The 20,787-nt window shown below is 37.7% G+C and overlaps 1 protein-coding gene across 1 annotated transcript; it reads right to left on the bottom strand.

Moving 5' to 3' along the window:
* Positions 1–833: 833 nt before the first annotated feature.
* On the bottom strand, positions 834–20,577 carry LOC108343096 (uncharacterized). The gene is made up of 11 exons (XM_017581160.2): positions 20,259–20,577; positions 20,072–20,154; positions 19,898–19,973; positions 19,723–19,790; positions 15,959–16,043; positions 13,015–13,136; positions 12,833–12,916; positions 11,090–11,236; positions 1,747–1,855; positions 1,542–1,661; positions 834–1,178 (listed from the first exon to the last, which is right to left on the bottom strand). Exons 1-11 carry the CDS (start codon positions 20,344–20,346, stop codon positions 1,114–1,116), a joined length of 1,047 nt encoding a protein of 348 aa, XP_017436649.1. The 5' UTR covers positions 20,347–20,577; the 3' UTR covers positions 834–1,113.
* Between the last annotated feature and the right edge of the window lie 210 nt (positions 20,578–20,787).

Here is a 20,787-nt window from a genome sequence, read left to right as displayed (position 1 = left end):
CACTTCTTAAAAGACATCAAAGTAATTAATTAATCAACACAAGTAGTGAAATAAGAAACACTTCATGCAAAACACTTAAATATCATCTAAACACCATCGAATAGACAAAACTGACTAATATGTTGTACGAAAAGAAAACACTGATATCCAATTTTTCACCGTCAACAATTAGACAAAATAATTAGTTTATAGTGTTCACAAATATGTATTCAGCCATCTAAATCCAATTTGTTTCAAATTTCACTGACATTGAATTGTTTCTTAAAAACCGTCAAGTCTTAGGAATTGTGTTTTCCACATTCATGTAGATTGTCATATAAATCCAGTTTTAAATCGTAGACAAATGAAAAATTAAATATGGCAGTTAGTAAGTAGTGGTTGAGGGAGTTAGGAGGAGTTTCATAGTAGTTAGGGGTAGTTTTTGTTTAGTAGTTGACGATTTTCTGTGCTTTTCATTTATGTTTTTTAAAGAGGTGGGTGTATATTTTGGTAGTTGTGGAATGTTTTGTTACAAAAACTTGTCCTGTGTAAGAGAATGTTTTTCTTTGATTGTTGTTAATTACTTTTCGTTTATTTCCATTCAATAAAACTGTTTCCTTATAGTGAGAATTCATAAATCAGTTGTGATTATTTGTTTTGAGATAGTATCTAGGTTTCTTGAGACCAAGAAACCTAACACAAACTGACTTAAATACTCCAATCTCTTTTGAGTGCAGTGCCCTACCAACAGAAAAATCCTCTGCCACTTTGGAATAATATAATCAGGGAAATCCAAATACGAACTTGCACAACTACGAGAAATAGACAACCTATCATAATCACTATATTCCAAATTTGAGTTCTACTATGTAAATTCCACAGGCTTGATTGATAAGAATATGTTGTACAATGTTGTCTACCACTCAAATCGAACCCCAAAACATTCATCCAAAAGAAAAGGATCGGATCAGCTAGTCATTGATGTAAGACAATACATGCAACTGTATGAACACGTGTTTAAAACCTCATGCCTGATTAAACTGTGCCACCAATATTTTCTAAATAATTGGCGGCAGTAAATTCCATACAGTGCCTGAAATCCCTTGGTTGAGGACGTATAATGGCTTTCATGATCTACCGTTTAGACTTTGATTTAGTCAGAGCTTCAATAAGTCTGTACATCCAACGGTCAAGCATTCCTGTCGTTATAAATAAGCTTTTAGACAAGAACGTGAGTCAAAGAAACAGAGTAGACTGCGGCAGGAAGAATTTAAGCGGATAAAGACTCCAGAAAACTAACATATGATATCAGAACTAATTTTTGAAAATCTTATAATTTTGTAATCCTTTTGATGAAATCATATCAACTAATGTGGTTTGACTTAAGTACTATGCTAAAACCAGCAGAAATGATCATATGGCGGAAACTTTACTATTTTATTGTCCCTGGAGTACCTAAAACAACAATTCACTTTTGGGGCGGAAAAATATAGGCCAACCGTGTGGATGGATGCAATGATCAATGGAAGAAGAACAGTAGAGTAAGTAATTAAGAACAAAACCTGTCACAGCAAAGGTTCCACCTAGCACAGCACATAGCCGAGTAATAAAATGGAGAAAACTCCGGCGCTCTTCCTTGATAGTGACAGTAATGGGTGATAGATCATACAAAAAGTAGACAGCTGCATGCAAAGTATAAATGGAAAACAATAATGAAGATCTAGACCAAAACATTAACAAAGCCAATGTTAAATATATAAAACGAACCTGGCCAAGTCCGATCATACTGATTAATTGGTGAATAATATTCTGATACTGAGAACTGATTAGTTGGTAGAACTTCTTTTGAGATATATCTATATTCGGTTGGAACAACCTGCATCAGTTTAGGAAATTTATGAATTTTACAAAATAGATGCTGGAATTAAAAATTACAGTCACTAAATTATACTAAAGGTTAAGGGCTATGTGATTATTAATACCCTCAATTCTGACTTCAGGAGTTGCTAGTTTTTCCAGCAGATTAAAGGAAGAGAAGTTGGGCATTCAAAGTAATATTTACTTAATTGTGGCTGATAAGAAAGAAGTCTGACCAGTACTATAAATTGAGGATATATAAACCAGACTTTAAATCCGAGGGGGTGATTGTATTGAGCATTCTACAAAGAGCAACTCTGCTAAAAACCAAAATCATAAACTGATGCTGGATTTCAATATAAACAAATTACTTAAGGCATATTACCTTATGTAATTATGTTAATTAGAGTACCTTTATATTCTTGCATTTATTTATAATTACCATTGCATTTATGATTCTTAATATAAATATTTTCTCTGCTGTGAAATTTAAACATGGAACTCACCCCCAAGAATCTCGCTATTTTCTTTAACAAAATAAAGAATATGTTGGTTTTTATACAAGTTAAATTTCTATTTGACTCAAAATCCGGAAGACGACCAAAATTTAGAAAAATAGAAATCCAGCTCTTTCCAGCAAAAATTCCACGTTGTTTGTACATTTACAGGCTAGAATCACCAAACCAGGTTCTATAATATGCATCCAACCTTGCTATTCCACTTGGGTTGAATTCTTTCAGATCTTGGTGTTGTCTTTGCCTTTTTATGAGTTCTACTGGTAGGGAATGTTAAGCTTAAAGTTCAATTGTGTTGGTACATGCTAGTGTATATTGGACACTTGCACTTCAACCAAAACATTACAAGTGTTCTCCCTTTCTGTGCACTCAGACTCTTAGGCCTTTCTGTGCACTTGATTGATAGATGTTAAGTTTTTATTTCCACAAATTAGTAACAGACAATCTGTTAGGAACACAGAACTGAAAAGAGAAAGAAGAGTAATATTTTTTACTGTATAGACTAAAAAGAACACAAAATAGGAGAGCACTCTCTCCTCCAAGGGTTTCCCCTTCACAAAGAGCTAAAACTCAATCTATAAGGTGTGTCTCGGGGATGGGCAGAGGAAGACCACCCAAGGATGCTGTAACGACATCTCGTTGGTCCTGGAAGGAGTGGAAGTTATGGTGAAATTCTACCTATTCGAGCTAGGAGGGGTAGATCTCATATTGGTTAAAATAAACTTGGGAAATCTGACAATAAAATTTGGTCAGAAAGATGAGGAGGTGTTGATCAAGGAGGACTCTACCTTAACCAAAAAGGTGGTATCCCCAGAGGCATTGTTGAAGGAAACGGAGATAGAGGTGGTTACCTTGATCTTGGGTTGGGTCAGACAGAATTAGAAGATTGAGGTGAGGGAATGGCGTAGCTGACCCACGCTCATGCTGAAGATTTAGAGCAAATCCTAGGCAAGTTTGAGGGGATTTTCAGGGAACCCCAGGGACTTCAGGGAACCCCAAGGACTTCCTTCGGTCAGACTTTTAGACCACAAAATACCCAGAAAGAAAGGAATAGATCCAGTCAATGTGAGACCTTACAAATATCCGCACTTGATGAAGACTAAGACAGAGAAGAAGGTGGCCGAAATGTTAGAAATGGGCATCATCGAGCCTAGCAACAACCCTTACTCCAGCCTTGTGATTTTGGTGAAGAAAAGGGATGGCAAATGGAGATTCTATATTGATTACAGATATCTCAACAAGGCGACACTTGAGAATTAAACTGTAAAATAATTCTAGAGGGCTTGATTGATCCCTCTCACAATCTTCTATTTATAAGAATAAATTGATACAAAAGTACATGATAAATAGGGTAACCCTAGACACAATATAATCATGATAAATAGGGTAACCCTTGACACAATATAATCATGATAAATAGGGTAACCCTTGACACAATATAATGATGATAAAATAAGATAAATATCCTAACACTCCCCCTCAAGCTGGAGCATACAAATTGTATGTACCAAGCTTGAAACAAATAAACTCAGTCTGAGGACCCCTTAATGACTTGGTCAATACATCTGCGAGTTGATCGTTTGACCCAATAAACTCAGTACATATTTCTTTAGTCAACAACTTTTCACGAACAAAATGACAATCAATTTCTATATGTTTAGTCCTCTCATAAAACACTGGATTTGATGCAATGTGGAGAACAGCTTGATTGTCACAATACATCTTCATAGTATGGATGTCACAAAATTTAACCTCTTGAAGGAATTGTTTCACCCATATAAGTTCACATGTTAGTGATGTCATTGCCCTATACTCAGCTTCCGCGGTTGATCAAGCTACTACCTTCTGTTTCTTAATTTTCCATAAAGTAATGTTTCCTCCCAGAAAAACACAATATCCTGTAATAGACCGTCTATCAATAGGTGAACCTGCCCAATCTGCATCACAATACCCAAAGACCTGAATGCTTCCTTTATCTTTATATAACAATCCTTGCCCGGGAGCCTTCTATACATACCTTAGAAAGCGAATGAGAGCTTTCAAATGGTCAACACATGGAGTCTGCATGAACTGACTAATCACTCCAACTGCAAAGGATAGATCTGGCCTTGTAATAGTGAGATAAATCAGTTTTCCAACCAGCCTCCTATACCTCTCTGGATCGGAGAATAATTCACCTTCTTCTGTCCTTAATTTCTGGTTTGGGTCCATGGAACTGTCTACTGGAGGTTGCTCCTCAAGATCACCATGTAGGAAGGCATTCTTGATATCCAATTGATGAAGTGGCTAGTGACGAATGGCTGCCATGGCAAAGAAGAGGCGAATAGTAGTCATCTTGGCTACAGGAGAGAAAGTGTCACAATAATCAAGACCATAAACTTAAGTGTAACCTTTTGCAACAAGCCGAGCTTTGAGCCGATCAATTTCACCATCAGGGCCGACATTAACTGCATACACCCATCGACAACCAACCGCCTTTTTGCCTGGGGGAAGGGGCATCAGCTCCCAAGTATTACTGTGGTCAAGGGCCTACATTTCTACAATCATAGCTTGTCGCCATCCAGGATGATCAAGTGCTTCTTTCACATTCTTGGGTATAACAACAGAGGACACTGAGGATAAAAGAGAAAAATAGGAGGGAATCAATCGATGATAGCTTAGAAAATTATAAATGGAATGAGGGTTTCGAGTGGAACGAGTACCTTTTCTGAGGGCAATAGGCCATGCTAAATCATTTTCACCAGGAGGCGTGGGAGGAGGTGACGAGGGAGAAGAATCTGAAGTAGGAGATTCACCATTGTCTTGGGGAGGTGGACTATCCATTGGGGCCCTGTGTGGGATGATCTCAGTATGTAGAGAAACGGGTGTAGAAGGATTGTGATCAAGACTTGGAATGATAGAGACAGTGGAGCTATTTGACTCAGCCATTGGAATAGGAAGGACCTGTTGGAGGATAGAAACATCCTGAACAGATGGAGAGAAGTAAGGAGTATGTTCAAAGAATGTGACATTGGCAGACATGTAATACTTCTTAGTTTCAGGAGAGTAACACCAATATCCTTTTTGAAGTCGAGAATAGCCTAAGAAGACACATTTGAGAGCGCGAGCGGAGAGTTTGTCTAGACCTGGAGACATGTCATGAACAAAACATACACAACCAAACACTCAGGGAGATGTATGAAAGAAAGGTTCATTAGGAAACAAAATGAAGAAAGGGACTTTATTATCAAGAGAGGAGGAAGGCATCCTATTAATAAGATAACATGCAGTTAAGATGGCATCCCCCAGTGATGGACAGGAATATGGGCACCAAACAAAAGGGTACGAGCAGTTTCAACCAAGTGTCTATTTTTTCGTTCTGCTATACCATTTTGCTACGGTGTATGAGGACAAGTAGACTGATGTAAGATACCATGGGAACTCAAAATGGCAGAAAAGGAGGATGAGAAATACTCTTTTGCATTATCACTTCTTAATATTTTGATTACTTGACCAAATTGATTCTTGATTTCATTCAAAAAGGATGTAAAGATAATTAACAATTCAGAACGATTTTTCATAAGATAAACCCAAGTACATCTTGAATATTCATCAATAAAGGTAACAAAATATCTAAAACCAAAGGAGGAGATACGACTAGGTCCCCATATATCAGAATGGATGATGGAAAAACTAGAATTACATATTGATTGAGACCTTTTAGGAAAGAAAGATCTAACATGTTTTTCTAATTGACTCACATTCTAAGGTTTGGAGACCACTAAGTTCAGGACACATCTTTTTTAATTTGGACAAATGAGGATGGCCAAGTCGATCATGTAGCACTTTAGGATTAGGAGCAGCAACACAGGACACCCTTGGACGAGATCCAAAATGGTATAATGCACCAGCTTCATATCATTCTCCAATCTGTCTCCCCGAACCATGCTCCTGTATAACAAAAGATTTATGATCAAAGGTTATTGAACAATTTAACATTTTGGTCAACTGGCTTAGGGAAATTAAATTAAAAGGACAATTAGGGACAAAAAGGACTGAGTTGAGATTGAGGGAGGGAGACAAAGAAACATGACCGACTCCTTTGGAGAAAGTTTTAGATCCATTTGCAAGGGTTATAAAATGAAGTTTTTTTCGAAAGGAAATAGATAAGAACAAAGAGGTATTACCACAAATGTGATCAGAAGCACCTGAGTCAATTACCCATGAATTTTGACCTTCCATAGATTGAGAAACGCAGACGGTTGATGTACTTGGAGATTCTGATGGTTGTGCCAAGCTATTAGACTTTAACCTTAAATACTCTTGATATTCATCCTCAGAAAACATAGAAAACATAGAAGTGGAAGTTTCAATCTTCGAAATATTGGCAGTTTTGGAAGCGAAACCATTTAAGGAGTAGCAATTCTCTTGAGTATGACCCATCCTTTTACCGTATGTGCATTGAGGACGTCCCCGACCTCCTCATCCTCCACCTCTAGTGCCACGTCCTCCTCTTCCTCGTGTGGCAACCATGACAGATGGTTCCACTAGTTCATGCGCTTCTTGAGTTTGAGGTACCGGGGCACGCAGAAGGCGAGTGGTCAATGTTTCCATAGAGGGGACCTCATGACTAGTTAGAAGTTGATGTCTAAGATGATCAAAATCGGGATGTAGGGCACGAAGGACAACACCATGAAATTTGTCTAGTTTCGTTTTGATATCCTCTAATGGATCCACTTCCAAAAACATCTTGAGTTCTTCAACAGCAGATTGGGCTTCAGCCATGAACGACACCATATGATGGTCTGCGATTTTAAGAGATGCAAGCTTGTTCGTAGTGTCATAGAGACGTTGAATATCGTTGGCATAAATGCTTTGGGCTTTCTTCCAAAAGGAGTGAAATGTTATGAAAGCCCTCAAAGATACAAGAAGTTTGGGTTCCACTGATTGCCATAACAGGGCACACAACTGGAAATCTGTTTGTTTCCACTGGTAAGCTTTTTCAGTAGGGCACATGGCTTCCATCTCACTCAAGGTGGTCATAATGCCCTTGGCCAAGGAACCACATTTCAACGGTAGCAGACCATGATAGATGATTTTTTCCATTTAGCTTCTCGGAGGTAATTGATGGACTTCCGAAGAAGGAAAGAGTACTGCCAGACGCCATTTCTGAAGAAGACAAATAGTACCAGCGAGGAACAAGAAAACCCTAAGGGTTTAGACGAACGGAACTGTGACAGCGACGGCGGATGGTGGCCAATGGCGGATGGTGGCCGGACGGTGGCCGGCGGCGAACGGTGGCGGGCGACGACAGACTATGGCGCCGGACAGATATTACGAGACAGAAACCAGAGCGGGATCGACCCGCTTTGATACCAACTTGAGAATTAAACTGTAAAATAATTCTAGAGGGCTTGATTGATCCCTCTCACAATCTTCTATTTATAGGAATAAATTGATACAAAAGTACATGATAAATAGGGTAACCCTAGACACAATATAATCATGATAAATAGGGTAATCCTACACACTATATAATCATGATAAATAGGGTAACCCTTGACACAATATAATCATGATAAATAGGATAACCCTTGACACAATATAATGATGATAAAATAGGATAAATATCCGAACAGCTACAATACCCAACAAATTTCTAATATCGGTGATTGAAGAGTTGTTGGATGAGCTGTAGGGTGCAACATACTTTTCGAAGGTGGATTTGAGAGTTGGATACAATCAAATTCGTATGAGGGAGGAGGACATCAAGAAAACAGGATTCAGAACTCACCAAGGTCACTACAAGTTCCTAGTTATGCCATTCGGGCTTTCCAATGCCCCTGCGTGATGAACACCATTTTGAGGCCTTTTCTGAGGCAGTGTGTCCTTTTCTTCTTTGACAACATATTGATTTACAGTAGGTCATGGGAAGAGCTTAAGAGACACCTCAGACTGGTGCTGGAAACGTTGGCCCAACAACAATTCTTTGCAAACAAGTGTAAATTTGGAAGGAGGCACATCAGGTATCTAGGTCACATGATTTCAGAAGCGGGGGTGGAGATGGATGGAGAAAAGGTGTTTGCAGCGGTAGATTGGCCGAAACCTAAAAACATTAAAGAGTTGAGAGCCTTCTTAGGCCTTACGAGCTATTACAGGAGGTTTATAAGAGACTATGACAAGATAGTTAGGCCGTTGACTGATTTGTTGAAGAAAAGGCAAATCAGGTGGCCACAACAGCACGCGGCTACTATGAAGGCCTTAAAGGAGGCTATTACCACAGCCTTGGTGTTGCCCAGTCAGCCTGGATTCCACGCTTGCTGGCCGAGTTTCACGCCACCCCTACCAGAGGACACTCAAAGGTTTACAGAACTTTCAAAAAGGTAGCACAATCACTGTATTGGATGGGCATGAACAAATCAATGACTGATTTTGTGGCAGCATGCTTGCTTTGCTAGTAGCACAAGTACCTAGCATCATCCTCCCAAGGGCTGCTACAACCACTACCCATTCCTCAAGCAATATGGGAGGATATCAGCATGGACTTTATTGTGAGGTTACCCAAATCCCATGGGTACGACGCAGTGTTAGTAGTGATGGATAGGCTGAGAAAATATGGGCATTTCATACCCATCAAACATCCTTAAAAACCAAGTCCATAGCAGAGGTTTTTGTAAGGGAAATCATTAGACTTCATGGGGTACCAACTTCAATTGTGAGTGACTGGGATCCTACATTCTTAAGACTCTTTTGGAAGGAACTCTTTAGGCTGCAGGGTACCCAGCTTCTTATGAGCACTACCTATCATCCAAAGACGGGTGGGCAGACCGAAGTGCTCAACAGGATACTAGAGATTTATCTGCGTTGTTTTAGCTCGGTGCAGCCAAAAAATTAGAGCTTGATATTGCATTAGGCAGAATACTGGTATAATACCAGTTATTAGGGAGCTGCCAAGTGTACTCCCTTCGAGACAGTTTATGGGCGATCTCCACCAACTCTAACATGTTTTGTGCCAGGGGAAACAATAGTGGAGGATGAAGCATTGAACCAGCTTAGATATCATTTGACAGGAGTGTAGGACTAGATGGCTAAGTATGCCAATAGAAAAAAGGAGACTAGCGACTATAAATGAGGGGGACTAGGTTTATCTGAAGATCAGATCCAACAGACAAGCGTCACGCCCACTAGGCTGCATCCAAAACTCTCAGCATGCTACTATGGACCTTTCCAAGTGATTAAACAGGTTGGACCAGTGCCTTTCAGACTTCAGCTTCCGGAAACAGCTAGAATACACCTCGTATTCCATGTATCCCAACTAAAGCTGGCAGTAGGTACACAGTAGGTACACAGTAGGTACAGAGAGACTTGCCAGAAGATTTACAAGGAGGAGGGCCAATATGTTGGCCACTCAAGGTGTTGAATAGAAGGAAGAAGCAGTAGAAGGAGGATCTGGTGCCACAGGTGTTGATTGAGTGGCAGGAAGGTGGAAAAGAAGGAGAAACTTGGGAGGATGAGCTTACCATGAAGGAGCAGTTTTCGAATTCAACCTTGAGGACAAGGTTGTTCATGAGGCGACAGGTAATGATAGGGTATTAAGGGTTTATGAGAGGAGGAAGAGAAATTATTGAAAGGGTTAGGCGTTTAGGGGTTGGTTGCAACTGTTAGCAGTTCGATTAGTAGTTGGTTGGGTTAGAGGTGTCCTTTATAAGAAGGCTGAGAGCTATGGTTAAGGATTAGCTTTTGATATTCTTTGTATAGATAGGAGGTTGTTGCTGTAAAGGGAAAGTGTTCCCTTGGAAATGTGGTGTTGTACATTCATATTTTTTGAATACAAGAATAATATAGAGTTTGTTTTCTAGTTTTTTGTGCTTGTGAGTGTTAAGTGCGAGTGAGATAGATTCCTATAATAAAGAAATCTATCATAAACCTAGACAAGGGCCAACCCAACTAAATATCTTGATGTTTAGCAAACAACGTTACTTTTATATTTAGTTATACATTTTTGTACTAAAATATAGTAATTGGTATTTCTTTATCCTTCCATTTCAAAACTTAATTCTTAAGTAGTAATACACTATTTGGTCTCATTAGAAAGCGACAAGTGACATGCACATCCATTTAAGACATGTAAAACATTGTACCTAGTTCTAAAGAAAGCATGCGCCAAATATAAAGAACTAGTTTGTTTTTAGATTACTAATTAATTGCATATTTATTAAATGTGAAAGATTATGACAAAATTTCATTCTAAATAAAAAATATTCTTAATATATATATATATATATATATATATATATATAGATGTATGTAGGTATGTATGTATTACTTTAAAACTATTTTAGATTTCAAACCGATTTTGAAAACAGTGTCAAATTTAAAATTGGTCTCAAATTTTTATAAACATCCAAACTATTTTCTTTTAAAAAATATGTCTTTCAATTTAAAATCCAATTGAATTATTTAGATTTACAAAATTCAAAACTGAACTTTCAGAAAATATTTTTGAATTCAATTCCAATTCAATTATCTGGATTTATATTGGATCTCAGTACATGGCTATACTAAGAGGACGCAACAAATATTTGTCAATCCATTTCATCAGAAGGCAGGCAAGAATCAATCTAGACAAAGGAAAAGGAGGAGAAAAATAGATAATTGGCATCCTCCAAACTATCAGAGCAGCATGGAGGAATAACGAGGGCCACCTGCACTGTTGCTTAGGCTAAGTAGAAAGGTTACTAAGAGCTCAAAGCACAAACCTTTATATAATATTTAAATGTTCCACTGGTATCATGCAGAATCCTATTTGTGTCATCAAGTGGGTTTTGAAGTCCTGGATATTTGGGGCCAAATGATAAATCATGGATGACATGACTAACATTCACATTCTTTGCTCCGTCAAAGATCTGCATAAAGCCATCACAACTGAGTTAACTATCAGATATAGTAGAATTCATCAATACGACAGGCATCTTTCTAAGCAAATTTTAGACAGGAAGGTCAAACAAGGTACAAAAAAGTCACATTGGTATAAATTTATGTGCGTATTCCAAATTAAGTCTATAAATGGAAAATATATCCCTGAATGAGTGGATATAATTTGCAAATACATGGTAATAGTTTTTGAAAGTCCCAACTAGTCGTAGAATTCATCAATACGACAGGCATCTTTCTAAGCAAATTTTAGACAGGAAGGTCATACAAGGTACAAAAAAGTCACATTGGTATAAATTTATGTGCGTATTCCAAATTAAGTCTATAAATGGAAAATATATCCCTGAATGAGTGGATATAATTTGCAAATACGTGGTAATGGTTTTTGGAAGTCCCAACTAGTTGTGCTGAGTTTCAGCATTGTAATTGCTCTTCATCTAGGGTGGGGGTCTTTTTCTTATAGTTGGCCTTGACAAATCAGTTATATCCAGGATTGAAAGCTTTCTTATGGGTCGGCCCTAAACAGAAGGTTTATCTCTTTATAGAACCGAGCTTCTCTTACCCTCCCTCTCACTACACATATAAACATGAGATGAGATCCGTCAACACCAGGTAAAGAAGACATACACCAAATCTTATCCATTAAAATAAACTAATCTAATGGCTAAAACTATTTGACTTATACTAAAGATTAAAGGATACACGTGACTCTTTATTAAAGTACTGTATACTCTTGAGACAAAATGACTCTATATTAGAGTACATTACGTAAACAGTTCAAAGTGTGTTAGTTTGTTAGACCTAGACTCAATCTGAACAGTAATACCAAAAAAGCTAACAAAAGACCTACACCTAGGATCCTATTGGATAGACAGGCACGGCCAAAACAACTTTCACAAAATAACCTAGAAGACAAAAAGCCTTTTCTATGCAGTAAGGTTGTAACATATGAACTGAGTTTGAGGTCCCCTTAAGAATTTGGTCGGAACATAGGCAATCTGATCATTGGACAGATTAATTCAGTATTAATTTCCTTGGACAACTACGTACCCCAAAAAATGACAATCAGTTTCTGGTTTGGATTTGTTTATGGAACTTGGGAGTAGAGACAAATTGAAGGGTTGCTTGATTTTCACAATCTTGGAGAAGTCGTTGGATCCACACAAGATCGCAGGTTGATACAAATTGTCGTGAGTATAGTTTGTACTTTTGAATAGTGCAGTTTATAACAGGAGATGATATGCCTAACAATCAAATTCTGATAAATCTAATTATAATAACATATTCCTATAATAATAAGATCCTAATTAAATAAGAAAACAAGTCATAATATTTAAAACAATATTTTAAAATATCATCTAACACACTCTAAAATATTCTAAGATGATATCATCAAATATTTCTCATATTTCTTACTGTTATCTTAACCACTTCAAACTTACCCAAACAAAAACTGATTCTGATTTTATTATATAAATAATTGATTATACATATAATTTAATTTTCGCAGCTATTCCAAACATATCCTATATGTATACAAGATTAATAAAAAAAAATTAATATTTTACCATTTGTGCAACATATATATTAAGTCCATGTACTGAAATATGGAAATTTCCAGCAACCCTTTGAACATCTAAAACGCCATAAACCTGCCATAGGATTAATAGTATCAAAGAAAATGTCAAGAATTTTGAAGGTTAAACGCAAATTCACCAAAAATAATTCATATATTGCAATTTATTCATACCCGGCATCCTTCCCCATTTTTTATTGCTTCCTTCACTTTCTTGATAATATTTTCCGTAGATTCATCAAGATTTTGCAAATGAATCTTCTGTTCTGAATGCTCATCATGATCTTTATGATCATCTGTTCACAGTTTTTACAAGGCTGTAAGTGGTGAAGAAAAAACGTAACAAGAATATGATATACACAATCAAATGTTTAGCCCTGAAAACCACACTAGTTAAACTACAGTTTGACTTTAGAAGAATATGACTAATAGAATATGTGAGCATAAACCAAGGTCAGGGTAAGAACAATCCAGAAAATGCAGAAGCACTAAACAAGAAAGGTGCAGCAAAGTGTAATCACCAAACTACAGGAAGGGAACAGGGGCAGCATCCAAACAAGAGGGTCCTTCAAAAGAGAGATCAGGTACCAAAGATTGTGTTGATAGGGGGAGCTTAGCTTCTTTATATCTCTGTTTTTTATGATGAATAGCTTAATTGTTTAAATGGTTTCTTGCACAACAAAATGGCATAACAAATGTATATATCTTTAACATGTTAGTGCTAGATGTTTGAATCCATTAACGATGAGTAAATCAAGCCTAAAATAGATTAGAAATCTAGTTTCTGGTATAAATAATCGATTACATAAGTGTAATAATATGTTAGATTTAACCAGAACACTTAGAAAGCTAAACAGGGACAAATCACTCTGTTATAATCGATTATATAAGTTACATAATCGATTAAAACACAGAGAAAGCCATAATTTGTTATATAAGTAACATAATCGGTTAAAGATGACAAATAGATGGCTAATATGGTTAAATGTCAATATCATCGATTGCATAAGTTTGATAATAAATTAAATCAGAAACAATAGTCTAATCCATTACACAAATAGCCTAATCTGTTAAGACTGTTAATCCATTACACACATGAGATAATCTGTTAAAACAGAAAGAAATGCATAACAGATTATGCAATTAACATAACCAATTATTCTGCGTCAGGATTTGAAAATCCTATATATATGTGACTTGAGACCTATTTCAATAACGTTACAATTTTCAAATACTAACAATTTTGTTGAGCTTTGATTACAGGTGATCTCAAGAAACGTTCTGGGAGAGTCTAAGCTTCATTCTGTGATTACAAATCAAGAACTCATTCAAGACTTTGGACTACATTGGTTCTGATTCAATCTGCACCTTGGAGAGTGTGTTAAAGATCAGGTTCATCAACAATCTGTGCATACAATTTGTGCATTGTATACCTGTGTGAGGATAGTCAAGTTTGAGAGCTGGGATTGCTCTTGTGTTTGTAAGAGATTGAGGGTGTTTATCTCTTGTTTGCTATTTTGATTTTGAGTGGTGAGAGGAGTGCAATTGAGGGTTGTCATTGTATTCTTGTAAAGTCAATCATTATAGTGGATTCCCAACTAAGGTTGTTGAAGGAGGACTGGATGTAGGCTTGTGATAGCCAAACCAGTATAGATTGTTGTGTCTTGATCTTTCTCTTTTCCCTCTCTACTTAGTTGATTCATAATTATTTGATTATTGATTTCAAGATTCAAGAACTCAAAGATTTGAAAAATATTTTTGAAAGGTCATAGAAAGAAGAAATAAGGGAGAAAGAAAAGACAGCTAATTGATTTGATTCAAACGGTTGAGAAATCTGCTACTGGTTATATTGTTCCATTGGGAAGCTTGTATATATAGGTGCTTTTTTGGGTCTTGGGAGATATGAAAAGATAGTTGGTCAGTGGGAGATTTCTAGACCCTTAAAGTGCTAGAAGTGTATGTGTAAAATTTCGTACTTTTGAAACTTTTATACACAACTCTTAGGTTTACTTCTCAACTGTTCTTTCCCTTTTTGAGTTTTCTGATCCAGCTTCTATAAATTGGTATCAAAGCTCAATCCAGGCTTTGCAGGTTATTACACACGATGCTACAAGAATGATGGAATCAAGAGTGGAGGCATTGGAGAAGACTCTAGCCACTAGGATTGACCTACTTGAAGGTTTTGAAGAAAGATTGAATGCAAGATTATCCCAAATGGATGTGGATTTGGAAGCTAGAATTAAATAACAAGATTCTCGAATGCCTCAGTTGAAGTGGCTTGTGGAAAAGGGTTGTGAAAGAAGGATGTGGGAAAAGTGTGAGGGCAGCAATTTCTACGAACCAAAGTCTTTGAAGGTATACAAGAAGAATTTGTGAGTGCAACATCCTTGGAAAACAAGAATTGTGACAAATGAAGGATATTCCTATATTTGAGGGAGATGTTGTAACTTGTAAGATGGATAAGAAAAGTTTGTCGCCTTTTTCTGTTTGAGAGGGGTTCAAGAAGAGGAGAAAGTGGTAGCAATTATGGTGGCCATGGAAGGCAATGCACTATTTTGGTTTCATGGTGGGAAATGTGCAACCCAAATCAATCTTGTTTTGGTTTCAAAATGCTCATTCAAAGTTTCCAACCAGTTTTGATGGGAGACCCTTTCGAATGGGTGTTGGCTTTTGTTGAAATAAGTAATAAGTAGTGCATTGGGAACCATTTATCTGTTGTAATTATGATTAGTACCTAGTCTTGTACCTAGGAGTTTAGTGCACTCTATGAGTTGTACCTAGGAGTCTAAGGTGGTCTTTTGATCTTTTATCTTCTCATTGTATCAGTTTTCTATCATTATAAATAGAAGATCATAGGAGGGGTCTTTCAAGCCCTCCAATTTTAGATTCTCTCCTATTAATCTCAAGTGCTCTGATGCAGGAGAATTCGGTAACTGAATTTATAATATAGTTTAAAAGACTTGCTAGAGTTATTAAGGGGTTGGACAGGCAGTATTTGATGAGGATCTTTTCGAATTGGTTGCAAGAGGAGATTAGAGTAGAATTGAAGTTATACAAAACTAAAAATCTCTCATAAATGATGAACAAAGTCCATGCTATTGAAGGAACAAGAAATTACCATGCTTATGATGGGTATGCTCCTTTTCAACAAGATCGGATATATATTCAGTGCCAATTATATGGCCGTCCATGTTCAAGCGAAGCTGCAACAAGTTCAAACAAAGGGTAAATAATTATTAATCATAAAAGAATTTAACAAGTAACAACTATTAGATAAATTTACTTGATACAAGACAATAATCATTGTTTACGGTTGGAGATTCCACATAAACTAGAGATATGATCAAATTACAACATATAAGTCGATGCAACCTCGCTTTATAGGTGAGTTTTGTACCATAATAGTACATTTTATAAGATGGTATCAAAACCTATCTTTGCAAACTTTATTGGACCTATCATGCCACCTGTTATTAGACCACCCACGAATATCTAGTCTCACACTTGAAATATTCAATCCTTAGCATGAAAGGATGTGTTACATATCCGAGTGGGAGACATAATTAAACACGATCACATTAGGTAGAAAAGACAATGAACGAATGATAATGAACGAATGAATTTCTTTTTTGATGGTAATATCTGAATAAACAAAAGTAAACAAGGTAATTGGGAGCATAACCTCCTTCAATTACTTGGGAGCATAACCTCCCTCACAGGAGCGTAGCCGCCTGTCAACAAACTCAATAATCAAAAGCATGCCCTAAACAATAGCATCTAGCTTTATTTATATTAAATATTTCCCTAGAATATAATTATATTTACTATAATTAACTTATACGGAATATTTTCCTAGGATATAATTCTATTTACTATAATTAACTTATATTGAATATGTCCTAAGATATAATTCTATTTACTATAATTAACTTATACTCAATATTTCCCTAAGATATAGCTCTATTTACTATAATTAACTTATAGTGAATATTTCCCTAGAATATAGCTCTATTTACTATAATTATTTCTCGCTCATCCTAACTGTTGTCCCAGTTATGATAGTCACTCTTCAACCGATCGGCTCCAGCTCTTCACCTCCTTCTGTTCGGCTTTGCTTCCCCCTACCTCTTACTGTTCAACTCCAACTCTTCACCACCTTCCACCGTTCGGCTTGCTTCCCCCTGCCTCCTATCGTTCTGCTCCAGCTCTTCACCGCTTTCCATGTTCGGCTTGCTTCCCTTTTGCCTCCTACCGTTCGGCTCCCCTGCCTTCTATCCTATTACCCAGTATCCTATCATTACACCCCGCTGCAGAACAACCTTGTCCCCAAGGTTGGAACCGGGGAGCTTGATCTCATGGCTCCTCTTCAATTCAAGTATGGAGGTTTGGGTGGTGGCAATTCCTCCTCGTCCTCTGCCAATATCACGACTCTCAAACTCCTGTCCAGGCAGTGGTGACCAGGACCGAACGGTTCCCCACACCTGATACACCTTCCCTCCTCTCTCCGTTTCAGGGCTTTTGAATAAGGCATATTCCTGGTGTTTCTCCCATTATTATCACTACCCTCCTTCTGTACTGACCCCGCACTCTCGGCGACTCCCGATCGGACTGGGTTATAGTGATTGGCTTCGGACCGCTCGGCGACTCCCGATCGGCCTGGATTATAGCGATTTGCCCCAGGCCGTATCTCCTCACTATTCGTTCGTTCCAAAGACGATGGGTTCTTTGTCACACTCCAGTTTCTAGCCTTTGTCCCGCCCTGGGCCTCCTCAACATCCCTTGCAATTCTCATGGCGATCATCAACTCCTGCAGATTAAGCAGCCGTACTTGATTACGAATCCCCTCCTGTAATCCTGCCATAAAGTACCCCATCGGTTGTTCTTTGGGCACTCCTTTCGTCTAACCCACCAAGATTTCAAAATCTTGGATGTATTCTTCCACGGATCTTGATTGCTTGCTGGCCGCAATCTTTCGAAGACTGACCCCCTATTTCTTCCTCCGAATCGAATCACCATTGTCTCCTTCAAAGCCAGCCACGAGCGGTCCCTGGTCTTCTCCCTCCAAAATCTGAACCAGTATCTGACACTGCCCTCCATACTGATGTAGGCTAGGCGCACCTTTTCTTCCTCTGACACCTCTTGTAGTTCAAAAAATTTATCAGCCCTAATGACCCAATTCAATGGATCACTCCCTTCAAACGTGGGTAACTCTACCATTTCCCTCCAATTTGGTTGCTCCTATGCACCACCCTCTTTCTCGCCTTCCTCTTCATCTCGTCGGTCCCTCCTTTTTCCGTTGACAGACCCCTGGCTTCCATCCGAGTTGTCATCTAGTTGTTGGTCTCGGCCTCCCATCATCCTCATCAGTTCTTGGAAATTTTTTTGCATTGCCGCCTCCAAAGCCCCCATGGACAACTCCAGGTTTTCCAACTTCAGCCCCACGTTCTCCAGTTTCCCTTCGATTGCATTCATTCTTCCCTCCATCTCGCCTTTCACTCCTCTCACTAGATCCGACAGTTCCCTCTGTCACGCCCTTTTCTCCTCCCTATCGATCTGGCAGGTCAGACCAATTGTTACGTATCCGAGTGGGAGACGTAATTAAACACGATCAGAGTAGGTAGAAAAGACAATGAACGAATGATAATGAACAAATGAACTTCTTTTTTTTATGGTAATATCTAAATAAACAAAAGTAAACAAGGTAATTGGGAGCATAACCTCCTTCAATTACTTGGGAACACAACCTCCATCACAAGAGCGTAGCCGCCTGTTAACAAACTCAATAATCAAAAGCATGCCCTAAACAATAGCATTTAGCTTTATTTATATTAAATATTTCCCTAGAATATTATTTACTATAGTTAACTTATACCGAATATTTTCCTAGGATATAATTCTATTTACTATAATTAACTTATACTAATTTTCCTAGGATATAATTCTATTTACTATAATTAACTTATACTCAATATTTCTCTAGGATATAGCTCTATTTACTATAATTAACTTATACTGAATATTTCCCTACGATATAGCTCTATTTATTATAATTATTTTCCGCCCATCCTAACTGTTGTCCCAGTTAGGATAGTCACTCTTGAACCGATCGACTCTAGCTCTTCACCTCCTTCCGATCGGCTTTGCTTCCCCCTACCTCCTACTGTTCGGCTCCAACTCTTCACCACCTTCCACTGTTCGGCTTGCTTCCTCCTGCTTCCTACCGTTCGGCTCCCCTGCCTTCTATCCTATCACCCAGTATCCTATCAAGGTGTGTAGGAGATTCTAGGATGCACAAATAATATATGATGAACCATGTGTCTCAATTAGACAATTAACAAATTAATATGATAAATACAATGATAAGATTTCCTAATTATTAGAGCATATAATTTGGCTAACCTCTAAAACAATGAATCTATACATATTTATAAATAAATGTTTTCATTGTTCTCTTTCAAGCTAGGCATACCACTACAACTTCAAATTGGTAATCTGCAGCAATCAGCACCACTAAAAATCTCAACAATGTGACACCTATAATAAAACGCTACCACAACACAGTACACAGCCTGCCAATTAGCACAGAACACTCAACAATACATGAGCAACACTCATCTCAAAAATTGAGGCCTCTTCATGAAGCACCTTTGGCCTACATCAAGACACATTGCTACATCTCAATGATACATTACAAGGTTCTATCACACCACATCCCAACACCCAGGCCTAGACATATCTCTTCATCTCAATGACATCCTTCAACTTTCGGCACTACATCCTAAATATATACTTTGACGTATCACTATATCTCAACAAACACATGACACAACATTCTAAACACTTCAAACGTGGTACATTATTACGAACCACAAACCAACTTACTTTCCATATGTTAGTATCAAGATCCACCTCGTGCTTGCCCGACATGTCAATGGCGTCTACACTCAAAACTGCCCGCAAACACAGAGAACAAACATTCAGAATTTCATACACACACAACCCCCACATCATTACCGAAAAAAAAAATCAAACAGACCAAAACACCTCACTAACTAACCATCACAAGGCAAAGAAGGGAACGTCATGTTAATATGAATTGGAAGAGTTTCCCCCCGCTTCAAGTCCACTGACATCTGCACAGGTCAAAACCATTTTTTAGTTATCTATTCAATCATAATATTTGTTTACGAATGCAATTTCAATTTATGAGTGCAGAAAAGGAAAAAAAAACCTGGTGAACGGTGTAGGTTGTAAGATAATAACCCAGCTCGTGCACAAACAATGTGGCCATTATAATCAAACCAATTACGGATACTGCAACAAAAACAACAATGCAAAAATTAACATTAAATTGAAGAAAAAGTTACAAACAAATAACTAACTCAAATAAAACAAATTGGGAGCAAAAGGGGGAATACCAAGAGCCCCAGATTGGGTTTTCTGCAACAAGTGATCCTCGGCGCGTGGAAACGCGTCGAGGCTTTTAATGACTTGTTTCATCCCCATCTTCTGCGTTCAGCGATCGACCCAACCTCTTTTGATCAGAGGGAAAGGAATTGTGAGGTAATTGGGAAGGTAAAAGGAATTTCAATCGGAAAGAAGAGAAAAGGGAACCGAAACGGAACGGAAAGAACGAACGGGGTTCCCTTTTCTGAATTCCTCGATTTGGTCTTCCAATAATCAAAATACGCTCTACAACGTTTAGGAATATGCTTATTTTTTGTTGCATTTTCTTTCCTTTAAAACATTGTTTTATACATTTAGCTACTGTGTGTTTTGCGCGTCTACTGGCGTTATCAGGGAATTTCTTCCAGTACTTCCATATTTTCTTTGGGCACCCGTGCCTTTTAAAATTCCAATTATATGACTGTTAAAGATATAATTTTGTATATATATATATATATATATATATATATTTTGGATTACACACTTCATAATCTAAATTTA

Source organism: Vigna angularis, chromosome 6 (assembly GCF_016808095.1).
Source record: "Vigna angularis cultivar LongXiaoDou No.4 chromosome 6, ASM1680809v1, whole genome shotgun sequence".
Taxonomy (NCBI): Eukaryota; Viridiplantae; Streptophyta; class Magnoliopsida; order Fabales; family Fabaceae; genus Vigna; species Vigna angularis.
Note: the sequence above shows the minus strand (reverse complement) of the source record. Positions and strands in the feature narration are given on the sequence as shown.